We start from the raw sequence: 14,689 nt of genomic DNA, 5'->3' as shown, positions 1-14,689 counted from the left end.
GCAAAATGTGAAGATGGTTTAACGAAGGTGGATTCTTTTTTAAAGTGGCTTTAACCTTTGTATTTTTGACCGAGCCGAAGCCTGATCTACAAGAAGTAGAAGAGGCTAATCATTTCTAAACCAATATTAAAGAAAGGGGGGAGAGACAAATGAGGGGGATAAAGGGAAAAGAAAAGGGAATTAAATTACATTAGCTTGTCTTCAACCCTATCATGTCCTTGAGATCTTCTCTTTTTAATATGCTCTTCTTGAATCTTCAAAGGATGCACTACAAGAAAAATTGGCTATCACAACCACTGTTAGCGATGGTCAAAGTTTGACCGTCGCTATATAATGTTTATTTCGCACAACTCACTAGCTCTAGCTCTTAACTCACTCAACTCACTAACTCTAATTGTTAACTCACTCACTCACTCTTGCTGGAAGTTTATTTGAAACTCTCGTTTTCTTCACCCTCGCTGTCTCTCGTCTCTCGTCTCAAACGAATCGGACTCTCTCTCGTCTGAGACTCGAAATCTCACACTCTCTCTCGTCTGAAATTCGAAAACGAAGCCTCACTCTCTCTCTCTCGTTTGCAAATCGAAAATGAAGCCTCTATCGATCTCTCTCTGCCTCTCTCTCTCTCTTGATCTCTCAAACGCGTGAGGGTTCAACTAAACAGATCCGATCTGATTTCGACCTCGAAAATTTAGGTATGTTTCCATACATATTTGTGAATTTTTCTCTTCAATCGATCCCTAAACCCTAGATTTCTCTGCATATTTTGTTTTCCTGCATATTTTGTTGATTTTTCTGTATAATCCTAATTTCTATAGTGTTGATTCAAATTTTGGTTTGATTTCAAACCAAAATCCCAATTTCAATGATTTTAATTCAATTTTTGGTTAAATTTCAAACTAAGACCCTAATTTCTCATTTTTATAGCTAACTAATATTCATTTGGACAAAATCAGATTTCAGGAGACCATCACTCTCCAATTCTGCTTATCAAATCTGAGAACTCACTCAGATTATCAAGTTTACTCTCAGATCTGTATAAATCTCCCACCACAAATAAATCTCTGATAATAACAAAAGAAGCTTTGTTAGTGTTAGTTTGTCTACAAAATATAAATCATCCGGAATCGCATAAAGTCATTATGTTACCATAGTATATTGTCAACAAGTTGAACACTACTTTTCAAACTCACATTGAACCTCACAGATTTGATCGCCTTAAACATAAGAAAAAGAGTCGTGCTCGAGTGACCTCATATCGGACTTCTTGATGTGAAATTGGATAGGAATCATAGATGCTTTTTCACTCGTATCTCTATGAAAAGCATCTATGGTTCCCATCCACTTTCACGTCAGGGTGTGTGATGTGAGGTCCAATCTTGAGGTCACTTCCTAAACACTAGGAAACTTAAAACAAACAAAGATTTGATTGTGAAGCCTTAATTTGCTTGAATTTCATTTTTGATTTACTTTATTTAAAAATAAATGGAAAATCCCAAGTTTTCATTTAATGATCAAATAAGCAAATATTTCATCAATAGTTGACTAGTTGTTTCCCTAGTTTTAGTTGTATCGGATTGTGCAATTATTAATGCACTTTGTTTTAAGTCAATATGTTTGGTAATGTAGTTATATATCGAAGGTTACTTACTAGCTATGTTGTATACAATGTATGGCAAATCGAGTTGCAGCAGTTGTGGCTAATGAGTGGAAGGATGACAATGATAGTCATGTATTAGTATTGTCTCCCTTGTACCAAAGGAAGTTATTTTGCAATGTTGAGCTTTTGATTCTTATATCAATGTAAACTCATAGATATGTTTAAAATTGAATGAAATCGAACCCACCCATGAACCCATTAGTCAATATTGTCACACACATTAATTATATTTAAACCCAACTTATGGTTCAATGTATCAAACCACAGTAGGCATTGTGATGCTTTGATCCTTGTGTGCTTCTTTTTGGTTATGGAATGCTAAGTAGATATTGTAAACAACATAGTTTAATTTACTTTGTTTGTGCTTCTGCTCCATCTGCAACTGCTGGTAGGATTATTTCAGTTTTGAGTATCGATGGAGGCGGCATAAAAGGGATAATTCCAGGAACCATCCTTGCCTCCCTTGAATACAAACTTCAGGTACACAAAAACTTGTTAATTAATCTCCTCACCTGAAATTTAAAATTTTCATACATTTAAGTGATGTAGTGATTGATAAGGCTAGCATGAATTTTTGGGTTATAGGAGATCGATGGACCAGAAGTGAGGATCGCAGACTACTTTGACATGATCATGGGAACTGGTTGTGTTAGGAATGTATCAAAATTATGGCACATGTATCTCCAAAGATGCTAAATTATCGGACATCTGCCTCAGCACTTCAGCAGCTCCTACATTTCTCCCTGCACATTATTTCGAAACCAAAGACTCCACTGGAAAAACTTGAGCTTTCGATCTCATTGATGGTGGTGTTGCCGCAAATAATCCGGTATGTTTCACATAATTTGAATCCCCCACAACCACACACACAAAAAAAAAAACCATAGTAGCATTTTTAGTGTCACAATGACAGTGTACACTAGTACACTATGCAAGCGTTAGAAATTTATAAGGGAATGTTGTAATGAAACTTCCATGTTGAAATTCCATTGATTTGGATTTTCTAAAAGGTAAAATAAATGGTGATACTGCCATGCATACCAGGACTTATGTTGGAATTGGTCCTCATGCTTATCCATGTTAATAAAATGGGGATATTAGAACTAACCTTAAAAGTGATTGCCACCCATTTTATCATATTTCTGTCTGGTTATTTAAGATCCGTAATCCCTCACTCTCTATATAAAATGCAATGTAAATTTTTTTTTCTTGATCTGTTCATTTAATCAGTGTAAGATCATTATTGGCACCTTGGATATATTTCCTATCATATAGTAATCGTTGAGATTCTCTTTTCGATTTTCAGGATTTAATGCGGCAGTTGCTAGTTGTTTTTTTGCCATCGAAACAGTATTAAGGCCTCTTCGTGCAGAAAACTCCCCTCCATTTACAACTGCAATGATAATATTGGCCTCTGTTATATCATCCACTGTATCAAATGTTTTACTCGGAGAGAGGCCAGCTTTTACAGTGCCCCCGTATGAACTGAAATCTGCTGCTGGTACTTTATCTTATTCTAACTCAGCTACATTTTGTAATGAAGGAATTGGTTTGTTATCATTTTGAATACATTGTTGACAAGTGTTTGGAAGTTGACTAACTGGTGCATTTTCTATATATACTATTTTCGTATTATCGTGTTCAAATTTTTTATTGTTATTTTCTTGTTTTGAATGGAATTTTAATGTTTTTTAGTCAGTTGTAAATGTGATAGGTGTGGTAATTGTTATGAATTCTAAAATGATTTTAGAAGTAGACACATGAGCTGATCAAAATTGCCCAGGCCATTCATTATCCCAACCACCAGCCCACTGGGTGTCCGGTTTATTTCATGGCTCAGCTCATTCAACTTGTGAGTGGAGACCACTAGAAACCAGATTTTCTAAATATCTAAAATTAGTTTTTTTTTAACTAGTTTCTTATTTTAGTCAGACAAGTTAATACTCAAGAAGCTCTAGAAGAATCCTAGGACATTTAAAGTAGGATTAGGCATTCTCTTAGGATGCCATTCAACCCTGTACCAATACTCCTTATATTTCTTTCTTTTAATTTAAATTTTTTTTTTTTTTAATAATGTAATGAAAACAATTGTTTATGGTGGCTTTGCACCTTGTGCTACATTACATGGTGTGATGTCCAAGTCTTGATAAGTGGTTTTTCAATTGAGTGATTTGAATCCTCTCTTTCTATGCTGGTACTCTTTCTCCATTTCAACTCTATTATGTACACTTCTCCTTTCTACAATTTTGTCTCCCCCCCCCCCCACGCTCCCCACGGAAAAATAATCATGCCAAATCCACATATTGCTTTTGCATGCTTATCAGCTTCATCAGTTGTGGGATGAATCACACTTCAGTATTTGTAAGATATTTTGTTTAATAGTGCTGATTTTCTAAGTATGTCTGAACTTGTGTGGTCTCATTGCACTAGCTTGCATGGATGTCTTTTCTGGCTCGTGGGGTGTGATTCTGCCTCTTGCCCTGTTATTGTATACCAATGCCTGTCTAGGGGTTCACAATTCTCTGGCGCTTGTGCATATTCTTGCTTATTTTCTGTTGCATATCTTTGCAATTTCTTGGATGAAAGAAGTTGTACTTGGTTTTTTTTTTTTTGATAAGTATAAGATTTTATTGATTAAAAAGACTAGAGGCTGAGGTGGCCCCTACCCAAGACAAAAAGAAGAAAAAACAAAGAAAAAAGCGACAAAGAGAAACAATAAAACAGCCCACAACAACAAAGCTAAAGATTAATCATTGCAAAGAGCCTCCCACTTGAAGACATAATCTTCAACTAATGGGATGTTTACTGTGAGGATAGTTCCTAGATATGTCAAATGCTATGCAGAAGTGCCCAAAGTCCTTTTGAGACTCCCACATATACGAGGGGAGCTCCTTTCAGCCTTAAAAAGGTTTTACATCATGTTAGATACTTCTATATATAAACTATTAAGATTACAAGATGCTGGATAGGGATTGAATCCAATTCATGTGGTGTCATCCCTTTTAATCAAAAATCTTAAAATTGTTATAATCAAGTTTGTGGATGAATTTAGGAAGTTGGATGCCATTGAAATGTATTGTTTACTAGTGTATGTGCTTTTGATCTTGGTTTTGCTATTTATTTTATTTATTTATTAAATTTAACAAATTTTTAGATTGGAATAATTTAACTTGTCACATAAAATTTTAACTGTGAAGCCTTTTCTGTTGGATCTATATGTGTAGTGGTAGTTTTGTTTGTCTATCTGCTTAATTTCATAGAATCTAATCCATTTACACAATATTGCGTATGGACCCATAGATTGTTTCTTGATCAGTTTGCTTGACTGTTCAGTAAAGTAACAGGTACTTAAAATGGAGACTCAAGTGCTTAACTGTTTGGGCTTCCAACTATTAACACCAACCATACAGACCTTCCTCAGGTGACCTCAGCTTATCCCAATTCTTTCCTATATGCTAATAGGCGTCAATGCTTGTGTGGTGAACACAATTTCTTCTATTTTCACTAGGACAATATTGTTGTCCTTTGTCTTGCACTCCCAGTGATTTTGTTCCAATTTCAGGAAGTTAAGAGTGCTCAGCAACTAAAGAAATGAGTTTACCTGTTTAGAAATTCTACTTTATTTACATAGAATAGCTAGGCCAGGGATCAGTTCTTTGGCTTCTGTAAGGGGTAGACCATGATACATGGCATGTAAATTCAATCAACTACTTGAATACTCAACAAGTTGACTTACTTGCATCGAAGTCTTCAGATAGAGTTGTGGAGGTAGCTTAGGTTTAGTGAAGTTGAAAACTCAAATCACCAAGTCGACACATGCTCAAGTTTTGAGCAAGATATAGTCTACCTTGGTTTTGGTACTTTTCGAGGGGGGAACTAAGCGTGCATTTGGTAGATTTGTGGAGTTTGTTTCTTCTGTCAGAGTAGTTCTTTAATTGGAAGTATGATGTGAATATATTTTTCTATAATTGCATGAAGTTAATCCTTTTTTAACAGTGAGATTTTCCTCAATGCAGAACTTTGGTTAAGTTTTTGGTCTGAAGTACATTACAATTCACTATACGAAATGAAGGGTTAGTGCTGAAGTGAATCTTGTTGCTTTCAGTTGATTTCCTGGAGAAGTTCGTCGATTTACTTTTGTGTCTCTGAACTTTTGTGTTACCTGTGTTGCAGATGCCCAGATTCAGCACAAGCCTAGGAGGAAACACTGGTTGTTCTAGGGATTCTGTCTTCGCTCAGGTAGTTGCGAGATGTCCATTGTGCATAAATTCACCTCGTTGTTCAATTTATTGTATTTTTGAATTTTGACCATATGTTCAACCTTCCTTTGTATAAGCCGTTCTTGTGAGTGTTTGCTCAATATATTAGACTACATTAAATAGTTTTCATTTTTGAAAAAAAAAATGCTTATCTTCAGCTGTATTACTGCTAAATGTGAATTTGTGGAAAAAATAAGAATTCCCTATGATGACAATACCTGACCTTGCATTGATATGGATGCCTAAGCAATGTGTGAAATGTAGAAATCAAAGTAAGAAATTTCAGTTTCAACCATTGAGGATGATGAAGGGCTCATATATATATATATATATATATATATATGAATTTAGGAGTGAAATTGAGGATAAATGATGCTGTACAATTGTAAATTCAAGTTGTCCAAATCATGGGTTCCATTTAAAAGACATCCCCCATCTGATAATTTTAATCATCCAATAAATTTTGTAACGTAAAAGTAAAATCAATAGCTCATCAAGGATGTTTGGTGACAATTTGTATCACAGTCCGTAACAATTTCAAAACATATTCAGCAATGCTGATGTCTGGGGTCAAGGTCAATAATTTCAAAACATAGGGGTGTCTCCAATATTCAGCAATACATGAGGGGGCTGGTGTAGAATTAAATTTTTTTTTTTTTCAAAAGCTTCTACAGCGACGGCCAAAACCGTAGCTAAAAATCAAATTTTTTTAAAAAAAAAAGCCTATAGCGACGGCCAATATCGGCTGTCGCTATAAGTCCTGCACCTAGGAAACGTCAGTAGATGCTTTTTGCGACGGTATTTAACTCTATAGCGACGGTCACGACCGTCGCTATAACCCTATTTTACTGTAGTGATGACTATTAGATCTTGATCTTTTGGTGTAAAGATTTAATGCTGAGAATTTGATGATGTATAAATTTTAGATAAAGGGGAAGAGAGAGAGAGAGGTTTTAGTGTATGGATTTGAGATTGAGAGAGAGACTTGAGATTTGAAAGAGGTTCAAGCATGAATTTTTCAACGGGAGATGGGGTTTTTATAAAGGTTTGTGATAGCTTTTAGGGTCAAAAAGGTCAAAGGTAGAATATGGGGGGAAAAAGACATGAGCTATGAGAGTGAAGTTTTGGAATTTGATGTTAGTGAGGGTAAATGTGAAAAAAAGGTAAATGAATTTCTTTTGACCCATGTCTATAGATATGATTCAGAGGGGTTAGTTTGACAACCCATACTCGATTGCATGGTGGTTACGTTGGAAGGTGGTGTTGTTGATTGAGAGAATGGTTAAAGTAAGGGATTATGTGGTTTGGTTTTGAGAAGATGAGTGTATTAGTGAAATATGGTAAAGAAGTAAGGAGGTGAGGATTAGGTGCGTTGATTAAGCAAATGAAGTGTGGTGTAACATGGGGTTAATTTGTAATAAGATTTTAGATGAGATGATTAAATTAAGTTATGACATGTGATGTGGGGTGGGGTATGGTGTGTGTAACTTTTGAGGGTGATAATGAGATTTGGTGGGATGGTTTTGGGAGGTTGATTGTGATGGTAACATGTATTTATTTTGTGATAATGGGCTTTTAATGCTTTAAGGGGCCTTGACTTTGGTCAACGGATATGGATTGGGTTTTAGAATAATGTTGGATTTGGACTTTTATTAGGGTTGGCCTTGAGCATGGCTTATGGTAAGTCCATGGATAAATTGATTTAGATTTTTAAAAAGGAGTCGAGTTTAGATGTTGGTGTAGAGTTTAAAAATTGGCTATGAGTTAGGTTGGAAAATGGTTGATGGATTGGAATTGGTTAACGATTGGAACTAAACTTAAATTAGAGATTGATTAGGAAAATTAGTTTAGGGTGGGATTTGAAAGAGGGATTGTGGTTTTAGAAGTAGTTTAGGAATGATGGGCTTCGAAATGGATGTTTCGAGAAAATAAAATTTAGTTGTTTGTGAGCCCATGGGCCAAATGAAGGTCTTGGACCATTCTATTAGAACAAAAAGTGGAATTTTCATGTAAAACCCCGAGTTTTCAATTCGTATCTCGAGAAAAATAAATAATAGAATTTTAAAAAAATCTTGAAAGTGGGACTGAAGGGTAAAATTTTAGGATGTTTCTGATCATTTTTAATGGAATATGACTTCAACATTGGATTCAAAATGATGGAAAAACATAGTTTAGCCTGTAAGCACGCTCAAGTGCGAGTTCGAATAGAAAAGTTGCAAAATCCTCGATTATTGAGTCGGACTAGGTTAAAATAGTGATTTTTTACTAGAACAAGAATTATTAAGATTCGATTATATCATTGGGTTTATAACGAAAAATTATTGAATATGGACTATTTATTTGTCATTTTTGGTGCACAGAAAGTCGAATTATCGTCAAAAATGAAAATGATGTCAATTTTAGGGGTTACCTCAGGTCAAAAATGTAAATTTCTGTTAGAGATAGAATGTGAAGAAATTAACTAAACCATTAGATCCGAAATAAAAAATTAGGCAAAATAGAGTATTCATTTGTCATTTTTGGAGTCCGAACGGTCAAGTTGTCGTTGATCGAAACAATAGCCAAAATACCGATTTCGTCCTAAAATTTATATAAATAAATTTTAAATTTTTTTTTATTCTTCATCTTCCCCCAACCGTCCAAACAGTCGCGACATAAAAAAAATGAAAATTTTGTTTTTTTCATCAACCTTTCACCTCAGATTCATTACAATCGGTTCGCCGATGACGTCCGACACAAAAGGGAGAAACGTCCGCAACCTCATTCTCTACAAAACCCACCCAAGTTCCTTCCGTTTTCTCATCTTTTTCACTCCATATCATCAAAAATTAGCCGTACATATATACGGGGGTTTCGCAACTTCAACCTTGGATTTCATTGCATTTAGGATTTTATCGAAATTTTTTGATGTATTTTCAAAATATAGAATTCTTTTGTTATTTCAAAATTCACGCTAGAAATTGCATGTTTGATATGTTTAATTGTATATTTTTTCAAATTATATGTGGATAGGGTATTTTAATGGGTTATTTCCATCAGTTAAGTCTTGTGCACTATTCGGACCTCATTTTGATATAAAATTTGTATTTTTTTTCAATATTATTGATAAAAATAAATTGTATAGTTGAAAAAATATGATTTAATATTCAATGAACTCATATTAAGTTGATGAATATCAGAAAATGGATATTTTATTGAAGATATTGAAAATTATAAAAATCGAAAAAAGGGTATGAAATAGTAAAATGTCAGAATCACACCCGAGGGGTAATGTTTGCATTTTACATTGTTGTGTGGTGTGCAAGTTGGTGAACGGATATCTAGGGATAACATTACTGGTTGCATGTTTATTTAAATTTCTGTTAGCGCGATGCGTTGTTTACTTTTTCGTTATGTTATTTATTTTAGGCCGGTTGATCACAGTTGCATGGTAGGAAATTGGATATTCATTCTCAATTTTGTATTGTTAATTTCTCTTTTGTTTTTAAATGAAAATAATATATATGTAGTTATTTTGTGAGTTGTTAAAGAGTCTGTGATACCTGAAGGGATAGTGCGTCATATCATCCGGAGTGGTGTACTATCTTAGGATGTACGGTAGGGACCACCAAGCTCATACGTAGTATGGGACGCGTATGAGAGTGGAGTCACAACTGGAATCCGGGTTTATTTCTCTCTATCTTTACCAGTGAATTTGTACTGTAAAGGTAGTCGTATACGAATGGTTTGTATATTTGAGAATTACATGCACGCCTGATAGGCATAGATGAAGATGATTAGTCAGTGATCACTAATAATCTATAGTAGTCGAACTTTTTGACACATCGAAAAGAGACCCATTGCTTACGATCACGTCAAACGGTCAGCCTAAGCCGGATAAATGGTCAATCAAGCGTGGTAAATGCAACGACCGACCACAAAATCAGGAACTAAAAGTCAGAGAAGAATTATAACATCATGTCCCGACTAGGAGCGATCCAATCGTGAATTTCAACTCTCTAATTCTAATACTCCACCATTGTGTATTATCTATTTGTTGCTTATTTTGATATATAAAATGAAATCCATGTTTAATGTTTCCATTTGATCAATTATATTTGTATAAAAAGATAATATTATAGTGAGTAATGATGATCGATGTAATGTGAATTTTAAAATGTTTAGTTGCTCATCCCTGGCTATATGTACTAGTTAATCGTAGTTTCTTCTTTAAAACTTTGCATATTTTAAAATGATTCAGTATGTTTATTCGTTCATGATAGGAGAGGTTATTGGTAGAAATTATTTTCTTCCTTACTGGGTAACCATTGTTACTCACCATTTCCTTCTCCATTTTTTAGTCTCAGATTCAGAGCTTGGCAAGGCAGGTATAGAGCACGAGTGAGGATCATCTAGTGGGTCAGATAGACAACCAGAGTTCGTCACCTGGTGAGTATTGGGGCTACACCCTCTAGTAAGTCGATTTGTCAAGGAGTATTATAGATGTTGTTCTGAGCGTTAAAACTTTTGTTAGAGTGAGAAATTTTTGTATAATCCTGTATATAAATTTTTTTCTTCCGCACTCTGATTTATCGTAGGTTATTAGACGTATATAGGCTTTCGCTAGTATTATATTTTGTTTGTTTATATGCAGGATTGCATCGTTTATCAAGTGCAGGTTGAACGCCTTAAAATACTAACATAAATAGAGGAGACCATGACGAAATTTCGAGGTGCCACCTAGTACCTTTAGATCTAACATGGGGATTTGTGTTAGTATTTGGCAAGGCGTTACATTTCAAAAGTTTAGCCCTTAAGCCTTTTGTCGGTATTTGAGCTTGGAATGCACTTTTGATAGGCTTTTTCAAGTGGTATCCGTACAAATTGGGGTGCCTACAAAATATATACATATATTAATGACTTTTTATGGATAGATTAATTTTTTGATTCAATTCGATTCGATTCTTATTTAGTGGAATCAACTTATGTCGAGTTGGTTCCAATTTTTTCCCCATCTCCTCCATTTGACATTCACTGGAATGTCATCATCAAAGGCTCACTCATCTCATCCTCATTGTTCTCTTCCTAGACACCCATTTGTATTTGAACATTGTCAGTGAAATCATACCATGTTTAACAAATAAATTTATAAATTAAAATTAAAAAAAAAAAACTATAATAATATTATTTTTTTAGATTCCTTCTCTTAGAATTCAATCATTTTCTCCCCATAATACAATTTTTGAAGCTTAATTAGATGTGAAGTGTAACAAAACATTATCAAAATCCAAGTGAGAAAATATAAACCAAACCATAGATGGTGAAAAGTTGCGTTTGATCGGGTGATGTGAGATGATACATATGGAATGCATGGCCAGACAGGTACTCCTTTGGGATGCCCAACATCTCAAGTTGCTGTCTGGGGGGCCGAATTTGTTGTATCTGTTAATATAAGCAATACATGGTCAATCATAGGGATTGATGAAGCACAAAAAATGCACTGTTCTTGGCTCAACAGTTTGTAAAGACAGCACACCAACTATAAATCTCTTGGATGTAGTGTATGAACAAAAGATTAGGTTAAAATAGTTTATTCTAAAACACAAGCTATCCTTTCTATATATCAGCTTGCTATTGAGTATTTTCAAATAAAACCCTTACATGCCCCGATCGAAAGAAATTACAAAAAATAAGATTATAATATATATAGGATTGGGATCATGACATAACCTTATTTTTGACAACCTTTGTCTTAAGATGGGTAAGAAGCTTCAGAATGGGTTAATTTTAGCCAGATCTCCATGGTAAGGAGATCATCCTTACAAAAAAGCTGCCCATTTCGAAACTTAATCCTATCAAAAGTGGTTTACAAGTTGAAGAATTATGGATCGTCAATTTTTACCATTAATTTGTAAACTAATTATTTTTTTATCATTAATAATTTGTAAATTAGTTTTTATGGAATTAGAAATTTCAGAATGGGCTGATTTTTGTGAGGATGATCTCTATGATGAGGAGATCATCACCACAAAAAACCAGTTAATTCCGAAACTTCTAACCCATATAAGAAAAACGGAGTGTTTGATAACGTTTCAGATTTGGGCTTTTGGTGCGTTTGTGTCTATAAAATACAATTTAAAACCGCAAATGTGCTTTGGTTAAAACAATTGTTTTATATTTCCACGTTTTTTAAATTAATTTAAAGAAGCGGTAAATACATGCTTTTCAATTTTACGTTGTAGACACCCCATTTTTGCATCCGCCTGATTAATCAACTCGTCAACCTGATCGCAATGATTCCCAATGATGGATGTGTATTCCATTGCTTTATTTTGTAATCAGAAATGTTTTAGAAATCCAGATGAGGTATCTCGAACTGAAAAAACTGTAGAAACCACGCTACGCTAGGAAAATACGATCCCAGAAACGTAGAAATCATCATCTTTCAGACAAAAAGAAACTTCACGATAAAAATCACTAAAAATGATCAAAATACCCCTACCATCAAAACAACCCTAGAGCCTACGTTATGATTAGAAAAACCCATTCAAACACATAAAACAACAAATCGAAACCAAATAAATCATTTCGCCAATTTTAACAGAATTTAACAAAATTACGAAAATGCCCCTCATAAAGTTCATGACCATTTCACACAAAAAATTTATAAATGAAAAAAACTAATATTTCCATTGAAATCCTTACGAAAAATCGCTTCTAAAACATCCTAAAACATTAAAAATCGACTTAAAACGTGAAAAATCCTCTCTAGGGGCAAAACGATAATTTCACAATTTTTATAATTAAAATTTTTGAAATTAATAAATAAAATATTAAATAATTAAAGTGAAACATTAATGAAATTAATTTAAAATTTTGAATTAAAAAAATCGATCAATCGGACTCTTATGAAAAATTGTTGAGGGTTCGTGAGATATTTCTTTAAGGACCCCTCCATTTGGGGGTCCAAAGAATTAAAGATATAATAGAGGGGGTTCTCCAAAAATTTAAAGTCAATTAAGCAAGACTAAGGTCAATGTATTAAAGTCAATCAGGTGAGATCAAAGTCAAAATTAAAGTCAATGAAGCAAGACTAAAGTCAAGATATTAAAAGTCAATCAATTAAGACTAAAGTCAAAATATTAAAAGTCAATCAAATAAGATCAAAAGTCAAAATCCTAATAGAGTTCTAACTAAAACACAATTCTATGTAATAGAGTTCTAACTAAAAAACAATTCTACCTAAAACAATTCTAATTAAAACACAATTCTACCTAAAACAAGTCTAACTAAAACACAACTCTAACTAAAAGAACTTTAATTAAATACTAACTCTATCCAAATCAACCCTTAAATAATTCTATAAATAGAGGTCCCCACATCCTATTTTCGTATCAAATTATAAATCCTAAGAGAAGTAGGTCTAAAAGCCTCCCATAAACCCTGATTTTGGAGCCCCAACTCCTTACCTAACATCCCTCCTTCGATTTTAGCCTAAAGAACACCCAAAAGCCTTCAAAAAACGCTTCAAAATCCATAATAAACTCGAAGAGTCTAGATCCAAAAATAAGGAGATACCTTGTCTCGGAGATCCGAAATCAAATCCTGAGACAGAACGAAGTAAGGGAGGACGGTACAAGGAGCTATTTTTGTCAGATCTGAGGGAATAAAGTTTACTATCGGAAAGGTATAACCTTTTTATTTTTTTTATTTATTATCATCTAGGTTGTTAGCAATGTAATTTATTTGAAAAGTTAGTAGAGACCGGCTTTGGCCGGGCGGGGTTGGTGCCTAACACCTTCCAATCCCGTAACATGATCCCCGAATTCAGCTTTGTTGGTTCTAGATTAGTTTTTTATCTGTTTAGAGTCATTGATCGGTTCCTAGATCGTAATAACTAGGTGGCGACTCCCAAACCTCAAGGGTCAAAAGCGGATCCGCGCATCCTGCGGATCGAGGGCGCTTTCATACGTTTGCAGGAGAAGCAAAGTTCGTAAAAACAACTCAAGTGAAAAGATGAAAATACCCTTTGAAAATAATGAAATTCGACGTCTATCATTTTCTATAACGAATAATGAAACATGAGTAGAAGTATAGCCTGTAGTGACATAGTCATCCTCCCACTAAGTGGGATTACTTATGATATGATTATAATGAAAAAATTTTCACTTTATAACTATACTACAATTTATAACTCATTATCATTATTATAATAAAAAATAACTTATTATGTTTTATAGGTGTCCATCTTGATAGGTAATTATTGTAAAGTGTCTAATTCTATGAGTGTGTATATGTATTATTTTTTGGTGTGTATGTATAATGGTATACATGTAAATTATGTAATCTTCACTTTCCCTTAATTCAAAGACTAGTAGGATTAGTCCCCTCTAAGCAAGTTATACCCAATAATCAAGTTGGTATTAAAGTAACGCTTTTTTAACCCCTTTTTGCCGTCATAAGCATGGCGTCATGTTGACTTCAGCACTAGATCTTCCTCGATTTCCATTGATGATGGATTCCAATAGTTCTTTATCTTCTAGTCTAATGGACTCGGATCTATTTTTTGAAGCCATTTGATGTGCATTTCGAGCAATTGAAGGTTTGGTTGGTCATCTTCCTCGATATGCCTTTTTTCTCCATTTTTCTTCATTTAGATCTCTAATCACAAAACCCCATTAAAGGGGTTGTTGTTTTTGCAGTGGATCACATCTACACCCCCTAATCTTTGATTCTTCTCAATTTCATAGGATTTTTTCTCTCTTTTTTTAAGGTTTCGGTTCACATGAAGCCT

The 14,689-nt window shown here is 34.1% G+C and overlaps 1 protein-coding gene across 8 annotated transcripts; it reads left to right on the top strand.

Annotated features, from left to right (window-relative positions):
* Window positions 1–227: 227 nt before the first annotated feature.
* LOC147382699 (uncharacterized) lies at window positions 228–6,131 on the top strand. Of its 8 annotated transcripts, none has more exons than XM_086428899.1 (7): window positions 228–692; window positions 2,061–2,137; window positions 2,243–2,486; window positions 3,030–3,135; window positions 5,002–5,078; window positions 5,674–5,730; window positions 5,831–6,131. In XM_086428899.1, exons 3-6 carry the CDS (start codon window positions 2,326–2,328, stop codon window positions 5,696–5,698), a joined length of 369 nt encoding a protein of 122 aa, XP_086285025.1. In that variant the 5' UTR covers window positions 228–692; window positions 2,061–2,137; window positions 2,243–2,325; the 3' UTR covers window positions 5,699–5,730; window positions 5,831–6,131. The 8 variants fall into 8 exon arrangements, 2 of the variants coding, with proteins under 2 accessions (XP_086285025.1, XP_086285024.1); XM_086428898.1 differs by having other exon boundaries at window positions 2,050–2,137; XR_015173849.1 differs by having other exon boundaries at window positions 431–692; window positions 2,050–2,137; window positions 3,030–3,158; window positions 4,991–5,078.
* Window positions 6,132–14,689: the final 8,558 nt, after the last annotated feature.

The sequence above is a fragment of the Akebia trifoliata genome, chromosome 16, assembly GCF_017979445.1.
Source record: "Akebia trifoliata isolate Shusen 1 chromosome 16, ASM1797944v1, whole genome shotgun sequence".
NCBI classification, from domain to species: domain Eukaryota; kingdom Viridiplantae; phylum Streptophyta; class Magnoliopsida; order Ranunculales; family Lardizabalaceae; genus Akebia; species Akebia trifoliata.
Note: the sequence above shows the minus strand (reverse complement) of the source record. Positions and strands in the feature narration are given on the sequence as shown.